Below are 12,775 nucleotides of genomic sequence, written 5' to 3'. Positions count from 1 at the left end.
GTAAGAGGACCTACTTCCCAATCCATTTGACTGTGATCCTGGCTCAATTGACATGCCGGTAAGTGAAATTGAACAGCTGATCGAGCTGTCATGTGACCAAATGCTGCAGGCAACGCATTCACAGGTCACTACGGAGGAGTTTTGGTTCCTGCAGTCTCCCTCTGAGCATTAATGCTGCGTTCAAGACAACTGGGAACACGGGGGAAAAAGGGCTCAGACTGAGAAAAATAGTTTAACGGTCATCCAACTCAGAATTCCAACTCGGGAACCTTTCAAGAGGTCCGAATTTCCGACATGAAGATTACTGACAATTTGAATTCCCAGTTGTACTGAAAGCTCCATAAAACTCATGGTACCCTGAGCCAGCTTAGATCTGTGTAAAGCTGGATTCAGTGCTCTCCTCTGTATTAAAGCCAACTATCGATCCAGGTTGGAGAAGCTCTGACGCGACATGCATCAAGCACACCCATCTCATTAGTGCTGGTGAAATAACCTCCATTATGTCAGACTCATTTGCAATTGACTTCCATCGCCCCACATTAAAAGTATGTGATAGTGAGTTGAGAAGACAATCAGAAAGTGTTAAAATGTTTTTCAATTGACTGCTACAGCCCCAAATAAAAAAGTAAACATTCATGTTAATTACATTTTTTTTTCTCACAGTTTTCACATAGAGAATTTTCAGATATTAAAATTGGGTTGTGTTCCAAAAAGAGTGTGTGAACCCCTGCAATATGCTGTGTGCTCGGAGAAAGCAAGTCACGGCAGGGACGAAGTTAGACACCCAGGCAGGACATGATCGCTTTAAATTCATTAGTGGACGCTCAGGAAGGAGCCAGACAGTGTCAAACTCATAAGCTTAGAAATTGACCCACAGCTTAATGTCTTGATAGCATTAAAAAGTCTCAAGAGGCGAGAGCTTCTGATAGGAAACACCTCCTAACCTGGGAGAGACCGGACCGCTCTTATTCGCCATTTAATCTGGAGAAAGTCATTAGGGCCAGCTCCACATATCCAATATTGAAATGACGTGGACTCGAATGGATGGGATTGAGCAGCAAGATTGAATTGAAGTGAACGGAGGATAGGACTCCACACAGAGAGGGGTCCATTTTAGAATACAAGAAGCTCTATAAAATGTATAGACATGATTCTATTATGTAACCTGCTCGGTGATGTTGGTACAAATAGATACGATGGGATGAGGGGGAAACTACAGAAAGGATGATGCATCCTTAGGCAAGTATTCTTGTAAGAGGCATACTGGGTCAACAATACATATAATACAGGAAGAGGCCGTGCGTTTCTAGCTGGTCCCAAACAACACCTTTAACTTATAGCACCTGCCCTACAGCACAGGCCCACATCGAAAGAGACCACATCATGACTCTTCTGCATCACTTCAGAGTTAAAAACATTGTCAAAAAGGTGCTTTAGTGAGTGTGTAAGATAGCCTCTGTCTAAATGCCTGCTCGTGGTCGCTGTGTGCATATTCACTCCTTCAAACGCAGCATTCATATTTTTATTGACCTTGATGAATTATCTGTTCTTATTGACAGCACTTATTGATATTTCTTAAAAGCGTAGGCTAATGGAGTTCTATTGAGATGATTAAATGAGTTGTCGGCGCCTGGATTAGCCCGGTCTCATCTCAGTGGCACCGCCTGCATTATCATACAGAGCAGACGTGTGCGTGCTCTGGCTCCTAAATTCCTGCAGCGCGCCGACATCACTGGGGGAATAGCGGAGCGATGACTGCATCCGACCTACATTCACCTCACCCAGACATGCTCACAACAACCCTCACACACGCCCACTAAAAGGAACTAGAACACACGCTATAGGTGCATTCATATCCTAGTAGATACAACGTAGGAGGATAGGATGACTACTGCTGCAGATTGCATCCCCAGGACTAGCACCCTGCTAACTGAACTACATGCTTTTGCTCTTAGAAAATGGAAATAAATGAACGGAGTAAAACATGTGTAATGCCATTACATTATTAACATCACAACCTGAAGATTGTCAACCTGAATACAAGTCAACATCACCATAAAGTACAGATGTTAAAATATGTTCAAAAGGTCATTATCCACTAAAGTTTAGTATCCTTAGCAAGATATCGCATATCTACAGAGTTGACTTGACGCCAACTCAACTCAATTTTATAATATTGTTGGATACGTTCTTCCCCTTCCATAGATTCACTTGCTCTCACACACAGGAAATGGGCTACATACATTGTGCCTGGCTGCAATAAAGCAGAGCCTCACATTCTAGTCCATATAAATGTCACTGACTGGAAAAAACAATATCAATTTCTATCTGGGCTCTGTAAAAGGCAATCAGCATAGCTTCATCTCTGTATATCACGTGCTCCTTGAGATGACACAGAACTGGCTCTCTCTCCTACATAATGGCTTTCTCCTATCAAGGCAACTGCAATGAATAATACCACCCATGAATGGGCTATTTAGTCTGCTCAGATAGGGCCATCTCTCGCTCTGAATATTCATCCAGAATTGTACACATCACACAGTTCTCAGGGCTGCTCCTATTATTTCACTCAAAGATGTAAGGCACTTAGTGGATATAGAGTGGGTAGTCTCACTTTGAGCTTTAGTGAAATAACAGTGTGGGTGATTATTATGAATGACAGTTAGCTTTATGTCTAACTCCATGTCTACAAACCATCTCATACACTCTGTCATGACATCAGCTCAGAATGACATCCATTCTACTCCAGCTCCTTTCTGTCCATCATCTTACCTTCCAGCCGCTGCCTGCCTCCCGGTAGTAGGGGAAGTTGTCACAGATCCACTGGTAGATTTCACTCAGGGTCATCTTCTTCTTAGGCGAGCTGTTGATGGCGAAGGTGATGAGGCTGGCGTAGCTGTAGGGCGGCTTGCCGTCTTTGTGCTGCTGGACCTCCTCCTGGTCCAGAGTGGTGTTGGGGTCCAGCATTGCACTCTTCTTGCCCATGCCCGGCCCCCCGTGGTGCCCTTGGGCATCAGCCTTCTGGATGGCTGCCCGCATGGTCAGCTGAGGCAGCCAATCCATGGAGGTCAGACTACTCTCCAGCTCCGACGTCATAGTGACGACAGGCTGGGCTGCGGCGAGTCTGCGTGGTAGAAGGGGGTTGATGGGTAAAATGCAAGCCAGGTGAGTTGAGTGGAGGCTGAGGACAGGGCTCCCCCAGCTCAGGGCTTCAGCGATCTAGCTGTCTCTGAGTGAAACCTAGAAGATGAGGAAGAAGCAGAGTTAGTGTTAGTTAGTTAGTTTAGTTAGTTTAGTCCAGCTACACACATTTGGAAATTACACTAACAATGAGGTTGGTTGAGCATAACTAAATTACACAAACATGTCTGGCAGCTAGCTAAGTATTCAGTATCAAATTAGTTCCATATTTCCTGTAGTGAAACTGTACACTGCAGACTGGTTTTTGGTACTTTCAAAATACCAGGGCTCCCTTAACATGTGGATGCTTCCCATTTTTCATGTGAATATAGAAGGGTTGGGAAATGCCGGGGACCTGGCAATAAAATAATAATGACACTAAATGCCGATACAATATTTACATTGCCATTTTAGTCATTTAGCAGATGCTCTTACGGGAGCAATTAGGATTAAGTGCCTTGCTCAACAGCGCAGATCTATTTTTCACTTAGTTGGCACGGGGATTTGAACCAGCAACCTTTCAGTTATTGTCCCAACGCTCTTAACCACTAGGCTACCTGCGGTTAAGAGAGATTCTCACGATTCTATATATGTATTTCGATTCAATACTTCTATTTTATTGTGATTTGATGTTCCACACATACTGCTCACCATATGTCTGCAGCAGAGGGAGAGCATGACAAAACGAGTTTATCAATAAGTGCTGAAGACATGTTGGCTCACTATTAGGAAAGAAGATGGAGAACTTCTGGAGCAAGTACAGCCCACTAGTGCTAACTAAAGTAGAAGGAAAACATACACGTACGTGTGAATATATTAATAGTTGTATTTTTTTACAGTCAAATATTGATACATCCCAATATTATTTTTGGACAATATTGTAACTGTACTGATTTTTTCCTCCATCACTAGCATATAGGCAGTGTGGTTGTGTAAACAGATACTGGACACCGGCAGGTTTGATTGACTCAGTCTGGCCAAGTCTGTGCCATGTCTTCAGTTACACTCCTGAGCTATGGTAGTGCAATTTCTGTGACCACATAGAGAAACTAATCTGAGTCGTGTTCATAACACCAGGCAGGGCTGTCTAGCAACTACTCATAACCCCTGATCCCAGGCCAGCACACAGGTACTCTAACCCCAAATATCCCACCACCCCTGCAAGTTAGCTGATTAACACTCCCTCTCCCTGCCCACTCTGCTCTGCTGCCCATGCTAGATGGGGAATTGTTTTCACAACTGCCAGCGAAATGGTGGAATGGCTCATGAGGAATTGCGACCCTCGTGAGGTTAGTAAACTCCCCTCCCCTTTCTCTCCCACAGGCGGAGCCTCTGACGTAAACAAGCAGCCCTGTGCAGTTGTGCCAACCACAGTCCTTAGCTCAGTCCTCTGCACCCACAAACAGCTTCTCTCTGCGATCGCGGCCCTGCTTCTATTTTAAACCAGAGAGAGGCCTAAATGTACAGGCATAGATAGGTGAACGCATGCCGCCATGCAAAACAAGCCCCCTGTGTAGAGTGACACCGCACTATGACGGAGAGAAAGTCCTGCAGAAGAAAGAGAGCGGAATCTCCACTCTGTATGTGTCCTCATAAGCCCGCCTTGCTGTATTAAATACCTCACAGGCCGCTGAGGGTTTGAGGGGCAGTAGGAATGCCCTTGACAGAGACAGAGACTAGGTTAGTGTGTTGCCGCAGCTCACCGACTGAAACCTCAGTCTAGTGGTAACAGACCCCGATCTGAAAGGAGATGCAGTAGCAGCACTTATAGCTCACTGCTGCTTTATTACATGACACTACCAAACACCACAGCGGCTCTGGAGCTAATTGAAATAAAAGGTGAGTCAGGACCTGCTAATGAGAGTGATTCATCATGATAAAATGATGGCAGAGCGGCACGGTCGGCGCCCAACCCTCTCCTAGAGCAAATAAATACCGTATTCTCATTAAGTACCATTGAACACAGGAATCCCAGATTGTTATTCAAATTATTGCATTTCAACACAAGCCACATCACTCGGTGTCTAAACCTCACCCTAACTAACCCTGCATGGTCTCTGTGTGTGTCTAAACCTAACCCTGCATGGTCTGTCATGTGTCTGTGTGCGTGTCGCTCTCTGGAGCGAGTCCTAACCTGTGTGTCGCTCTCTGGAGCCGGTCCTAACCTGTGTGTCGCTCTCTAGAGCCAGTCCTGACCTGTGTGTCGCTCTCTGGAGCCAGACCTAACCTGTGTGTCGCTCTCTGGAGCCAGACCTAACCTGTGTGTCGCTCTCTGGAGCCGGTCCTAACCTGTGTGTCGCTCTCTAGAGCCAGTCCTAACCTGTGTGTCGCTCTCTAGAGCCAGTCCTGACCTGTGTGTCGCTCTCTGGAGCCAGACCTAACCTGTGTGTCGCTCTCTGGAGCCGGTCCTAACCTGTGTGTCGCTCTCTAGAGCCGGTCCTAACCTGTGTGTCGCTCTCGCTGGAGCCGGTCCTAACCTGTGTGTCGCTCTCTGGAGCTGGTCCTAACCTGCGTGTCGCTCTCTGGAGCCGGTCCTAACCTGTGTGTCGCTCTCTAGAGCCAGTCCTGACCTGTGTGTCGCTCTCTGGAGCCAGACCTAACCTGTGTGTCGCTCTCTGGAGCCAGACCTAACCTGTGTGTCGCTCTCTGGAGCCGGTCCTAACCTGTGTGTCGCTCTCTAGAGCCGGTCCTAACCTGTGTGTCGCTCTCTCTGGAGCCGGTCCTAACCTGTGTGTCGCTCTCTGGAGCTGGTCCTAACCTGCGTGTCGCTCTCTGGAGCCGGTCCTAACCTGTGTGTCGCTCTCTAGAGCCGGTCCTAACCTGTGTGTCGCTCTCTGGAGCCAGTCCTAACCTGCGTGTCGCTCTCTGGAGCTGGACCTAACCTGCGTGTCGCTCTCTGGAGCCAGTCCTAACCTGTGTGTCGCTCTCTGGAGCCGGTCCTAACCTGTGTGTCGCTCTCTAGAGCCGGTCCTAACCTGTAACACAGTGGCAGTGATCCACTGTATTCTAATTATGAAGCAGGGCTAGGATGCAGCCAAAACCCCGTTGGCTCACCATGAGAGGTCAGCCAGCTGACAGACAGCAGGTTGATGACAGTGCCCCCCCCCCCCCCCAAAACGAATGCCATTTGACCCCATGCTAATGATCCAGATGCTTTATAATGTGCAGGGCCGAGCGTCTTAATTAGTGAACCTTGGCTGTGGCAGGAATGATGAAGAGCAGGCAGTAGCACAGCAGCCCTCCTGCCTTCATTAGGGCAAGGTTCCGTGACAGACAGGCAGCCAGGGGTAGGGCTGAGCCTCAGAGAGAGACAGGCCCCGGCCTGCCGATGCTGGGGAGGACCGATGCACATGTACCACAGGCTAGGCATGGTCTGGGGTTGCCAGCCAGGGGAGGGAGGGGGGGGGGGGGCAATCGAGAGGCATGAACGTGCTGGCAGCATCAATTCTATCCAGAGGTCAGAGAGGTCGACCGATTAACCGGAATGGAGGATTAATTAGGGCCGATTTCAAGTTTTCATAACAATTGGAAATCGGCATTTTTGGGCGCCGATTTTGCCGTAAAAAAAAATAAATGTTTACACCTTTATTTAACTAGGCAATTCAGTTAAGAACACATTCTTATTTTAAATGACGGTCTAGGAACGAGGCAGAACGACAGATTTTTACCTTGTCAGCTCGGGGGATCCACTCTTGCAACCTTACAGTTAACTAGTCCAACACTCTAACCACCTGCTCACGAGGAGCCTGCCTGTTACGCGAATGCAGTAAGCCAAGTTAAGTTGCTAGCTAGCATTAAACGTATCTTATAAAAAACGATCAACGACTGTCGTTGCTCCAATGTGTACCTAACCATAAACATCAATGCCTTTAAAATTAATACACAAGTATATATTTTTAAACCTGCATATTTAGCTAAAAGAAATCCAGGTTAGCAGGCAATATTAACCAGGTGAAATTGTCTAACTTCTCATGGAATGCCACCCGTTAGATAAAATACTGAACGGAAAAAACGTTTTGTTTGAGGTGATAGTTTCCGGATTTGACCTAAGGCTCGTATTTTTCTGTGTGTTTATTATAGTTATAGCAGTCTGACTGAGGGGTGGAAGGCAGCAGCAGGCTCGTAATATTCAAAGGTAGAGTGGGGCAAAAAAGTATTTAGTCAGCCACCAGTTGTGCAAGTTCTCCCACTTAAAAAGATGAGGCTTGTAATTTTCATCATAGGTACACTTCAACTATGACAGACAAAATGAGAGAGAAAAAAATCCAGAAAATCACATTGTAGGAATTTTAATGAATTTATTTGCAAAATATGGTGGAAAATAAGTATTTGGTCAATAACAAAAGTTTCTCAATACTTTGTTATATACCCTTTGTTGGCAATGACAGAGGTCAAACGTTTTCTGTAAGTCTTCACACACTGTTGCTGGTATTTTGGCCCATTCCTCCATGCAGATCTCCTCTAGAGCAGTGATGTTTTGGGGCTGTTGCTGGGCAACATGGACTTTCAACTCCCTCCAAAGATTTTCTATGGGGTTGAGATCTGGAGACTGGCTAGGCCACTCCAGGACCTTGAAATGCTTCTTACGAAGCCACTCCTTCGTTGCCCGGGCGGTGTGTTTGGGATCATTGTCATGCTGAAAGACCCAGCCACGTTTCATCTTCAATGCCCTTGCTGATGGAAGGAGGTTTTCACTCAAAATCTCACGATACATGGCCCCATTCATTCTTTCCATTACACAGATCAGTCGTACTGGTCCCTTTGCAGAAAAACAACCCCAAAGCATGATGTTTCCACCCCCATGCTTCACAGTAGGTATGGTGTTCTTTGGATGCAACTCAGCATTCTTTGTCCTCCAAACACGACAAGTTGAGTTTTTACCAAAAAGTTATATTTTGGTTTCATCTGACCATATGACATTCTCCCAATCTTCTTCTGGATCATCCAAATGCTCTCTAGCAAACTTCAGACGGGCCTGGACATGTACTGGCTTAAGCAGGGGGACACGTCTGGCACTGCAGGATTTGAGTCCCTGGCGGCGTAGTGTGTTACTGATGGTAGGCTTTGTTACTTTGGTCCCAGCTCTCTGCAGGTCATTCACTAGGTCCCACCGTGTGGTTCTGGGATTTTTGCTCACCATTCTTGTGATCATTTTGGCCCCACGGGGTGAGATCTTGCGTGGAGCCCCAGATCGAGGGAGATTATCAGTGGTCTTGTATGTCTTCCATTTCCTAATAATTGCTCCCATAGTTGATTTCGTCAATTGCAATTGATTTCGTCTATTGTAGATGCGGTCTTCCCAGCCTGGTGCAGGTCTACAATTTTGTTTCTGGTGTCCTTTGACAGCTCTTTGGTCTTGGCCATAGTGGAGTTTGTAGTGTGACTGTTTGAGGTTGTGGACAAGTGTCTTGTATACTGATAACGAGTTCAAACAGGTGCCATTAATACAGGTAACGAGTGGAGGACAGAGGAGCCTCTTAAAGAATAAGTTACAGGTCTGTGAGAGCCAGAAATCTTGCTTGTTTGTAGGTGACCAAATACTTATTTTCCACCATAATTTGCAAATAAATTCATAAAAAATCCTACAATGTGATTTTCTGGATTTTATTTCTCATTTTGTCTGTCATAGTTGAAGTGTACCTATGCTGAAAATTACAGGCCTCTCTCATATTTTTAAGTGGGAGAACTGGCACAATTGTTGGTTGACTACTTTTTTGCCCCACTGTATAATTATTATTATTTTTTTAAATCGGCCGATTAATCTGTATCGCCTTTTTTTGTCCTCCAATAATTGGTATCGGCGTTGAAAAATCAGAATCGGTCGACCTCTAGCCTCAACACTTAGGAGGCCCAGGTAAGAGATTACCACTCCACACACAGACCCAATTTGATCCGGCTGAGGCCGTCACTGTCGCTTTCACAAACCAGGGGTTTTCCTCATTTAAATACATTTTGAGTGTGGTGCACACTTTTGAACTGAGTGGAAGAAACACCTGGACAAATTCATTTATATTTAGAGGCGCGCAACTGAGTGGAAGAACCCACAAACAGCTTCTCTCTTGGATCAGCTTCTCTCGGTTTGATCCCCCTCGGATTAATGGCTGATTTGGTATTAGAGGTGGACATTAAATATTTTAATCCAACAAATTCTTGACACGAGTTCCCTACCTTTTTATTACACAAAGAGCACTGACTGAATCACTGTCATGTGTTTGTAACTAAGGCTGATGTCTCAATCAAACACAGTGCAGACATGTAGTGCCAAACCCTTCAGTCAGGCATCATCCTCAGTGAGGCAATAGGGTGAGTAATGACAGCCTGCAGTCGTCACCTTAACATCACAGTAGATTACACTGTCTCCTTTGTGGTGTTGTGAGAGAATGGAGGAGAGGAATTGTGTTGGAAACTCACCCCTCCCACATTCCCCTCCTGCTAAATTGTTGCAGACGCCTACACTTGGCAAGCGTTTCATAGTTTCGTACCTACTTATAGCTCCATATAAGCTATTTCAAGTAAGTACCTTTAAACGTTTAAATGAAGTTGGGATCTTTAACGTTAAGAAAAATTCCTTACCGAATCTCCCCCCCCACAATATTACAATCACAGTGCCGTTATCACAAAACTTCCATGTTATAGCCCAACCAGACTATATGGCTATAAAGGCCGAGGGAAAGTTGTGCAATACATGTAAAACCAGAGAGGAAGAGGAAAACATTTGGCTACTTTGGTGAATTTGCGAGGCATGCAAGACAATTAATACATATCCAAATGGTTCTGCCCGCCCCTCTGCCTTCTACCACGAGCTGGCCCGCCCCTCTGCCTTCTACCACGAGCTGGCCCGCCCCTCTGCCTTCTACCACGAGCTGGCTTGCCCGCCCGCCCACCCCTCTGCCTTCTACCACGAGCTGGCTTGCCCGCCCCTCTGCCTTCTACCACGAGCTGGCTTGCCCGCCCGCCCGCCCCTCTGCCTTCTACCACGAGCTGGCTTGCCCGCCCGCCCCTCTGCCTTCTACCACGAGCTGGCTTGCCCGCCCGCCTCCCGCCCGCCCCTCTGCCTTCGCCCACGAGCTGGCCCGCCCGCCCCTCTGCTTTCGCCCACGAGCTGGCCCGCCCGCCCCTCTGCCTTCGCCCACGAGCTGGCCCGCCCGCCCCTCTGCCTTCGCCCACGAGCTGGCCCGCCCGCCCCTCTGCCTTCGCCCACGAGCTGGCCCGCCCGCCCCTCTGCCTTCGCCCACGAGCTGGCCCGCCCGCCCGCCCGCCTTTCTGCCTTCTCCCTCAAGCTGGCTGGCCCGCCCGCCCCTCTGCCTTCGCCCACGAGCTGGCCCGCCCCTCTGCCTTCGCCCACGAGCTGGCCCGCCCGCCCGCCTTTCTGCCTTCTCCCTCAAGCTGGCTGGCCCGCCCGCCCCTCTGCCTTCGCCCACGAGCTGGCCCGCCCCTCTGCCTTCGCCCACGAGCTGGCCCGCCCGCCCGCCTTTCTGCCTTCTCCCTCAAGCTGGCCCGCCCGCCCCTCTGCCTTCGCCCACGAGCTTGCCAGCCCGCCCCTCTGCCTTCGCCCACGAGCTGGCCCGCCCGCCCGCCCCTCTGCCTTCGCCCACGAGCTGGCCCGCCCGCCCGCCCCTCTGCCTTCGCCCACGAGCTGGCCCGCCCGCCTGCCTTTCTGCCTTCTCCCTCGAGCTGGCCCGCCCGCCCCTCTGCCTTCGCCCACGAGCTGGCCCGCCCGCCTGCCTTCTCCCGCAAGCTGGCCCGCCCGCCCCTCTGCCTTCGCACACGAGCTGGCCCGCCCCCCTGCCTTTCTGCCTTCTCCCGCAAGCTGGCCCGCCCGCCCCTCTGCCTTCGCACACGAGCTGGCCCTGGTCTTGCGAGCACGGGGTAGTCTTGGTTGCTGAGCGGGTGGGGGTGTTTTTGTCTCATAATATGAAATGACAGTAGGCTACCGGTATAGCCTGTATCGATTACCCTTTTCAGATAGAATGGTATGTGGCCCTTTGAAAGCACCTTGCCTACGGCATGTTTGTTAGTCAGTTAGGGTTGGCTACACTACGGCTTTTTAATCTGCCGACACAAAACATTCTCTGAAGAGAAACAGCATTTTACTTGTCTGTAAAGTAATGTCACTTCTGAAGTGGGACTAACTTCCAACAATAGGCGACCAGAACTGTCAATCCTAGCCTGCCTATTGGGAAGACCACTTGCCTAAAAAAGTACTTTAAAGTTTGTTAAATAACACTCCTTACCAAGACATTTAGTAGAAAGAAGGCACATCTAGCTATCATACCATAAAAAAAATCAAAAATAAACAGCAGCACATCAATGAGCAACATTTATTGTTGTCAGGGAAACAAAATAACATATGCTGAAGCAGAATTCTACTGTCTGAAACGAGACAGGCGCCCTTTTTTATGTCTGAAAAGTTCAATTATCCACACGTTACTGTAGCTGCTTTCTGTGTCTGTAAAGGGTCATGGTAGATTGAACTTCATCACCCGGCCAGAGGTCATACAGAAGTAAAAGGAACCATTACAATGAATTGACCTGAAATCGTATGATTTTTTTCTTAGCCTTTTAAATGGGAAACCGCTAAAAAGAAAACCAGTATAACAGTTCATAGAAATCATCCATTTGTCACATCCCTACTTTGACGACCTATTGTTTTCTTCACCACGCAACAGAACCTAGTAGATGTATTCTTAACCCGGAATCATTTCCGATCCCAGAGAAAAGGATATCCAGCCTCCAGTCACACTTCCAGACGTACAACTCATGATGAGTACCAGACCAGTGTTTTTCTGCACTTATCTGCAATTTCTACAATGACCAACTTTTTACTCCAGTCATGCAGCCGTTACAGTTTAGACTTCAGTGCAGTCTGTCTGCCTACACAACAACAATAGACTCATGGCCATGATACTAGTGCTACACATTCACTTTACACCCAGACATGATGAAAATGCACACAGTTACATATCACGGTTTCATTTTTGGACCATATTTTAGCGATTTGACACCAATTATCGATTTGTACCATAGGTACCGTGATGTTATTTTTGGTACCATAGGTACCGTGATGTTATTTTTGGTACCATAGGTACCGTGATGTTCTTTTGGTACCGTGATGTTCTTTTTGGTACCGTGATGTTCTTTTTGGTACCATAGGTACCGTGGTGTTCTTTTGGTACCGTGATGTTCTTTTTGGTACCATAGGTACCGTGATGTTATTTTTGGTACCGTGATGTTCTTTTTGGTACCATAGGTACCGTGATGTTCTTTTTGGTACCATAGGTACCGTGATGTTCTTTTGGTACCGTGATGTTATTTTTGTACCATAGGTACCGTGATGTTCTTTTTGGTACCATAGGTACCGTGATGTTCTTTTGGTACCGTGATGTTATTTTTGTACCATAGGTACCGTGATGTTCTTTTGGTACCGTGATGTTATTTTTGTACCATAGGTACCGTGATGTTCTTTTGGTACCGTGATGTTATTTTGGTACCATAGGTACCGTGATGTTATTTTTGTACCATAGGTACCGTGATGTTCTTTTGGTACCGTGATGTTATTTTTGTACCATAGGTACCGTGATGTTCTTTTGGTACC

The 12,775-nt window shown here is 47.4% G+C and overlaps 1 protein-coding gene across 4 annotated transcripts in view; it reads right to left on the bottom strand.

Annotated features, from left to right (window-relative positions):
- LOC139371321 (forkhead box protein J3-like) overlaps positions 1–12,775 on the bottom strand; it is a 146,101-nt gene that overhangs the window by 66,017 nt on the left and 67,309 nt on the right. For all 4 annotated transcript variants that reach the window (XM_071111640.1, XM_071111643.1, XM_071111641.1 and 1 more), the window contains exon 2: positions 2,773–3,240. In XM_071111640.1, coding sequence (XP_070967741.1) covers positions 2,773–3,096 — 324 coding nt within the window. In that variant the 5' untranslated portion in view covers positions 3,097–3,240. The remainder of the gene's footprint in view (positions 1–2,772; positions 3,241–12,775) is intronic.

This window comes from Oncorhynchus clarkii, chromosome 17, assembly GCF_045791955.1.
Source record: "Oncorhynchus clarkii lewisi isolate Uvic-CL-2024 chromosome 17, UVic_Ocla_1.0, whole genome shotgun sequence".
Classification (NCBI taxonomy): Eukaryota; Metazoa; Chordata; class Actinopteri; order Salmoniformes; family Salmonidae; genus Oncorhynchus; species Oncorhynchus clarkii.
Note: the sequence above shows the minus strand (reverse complement) of the source record. Positions and strands in the feature narration are given on the sequence as shown.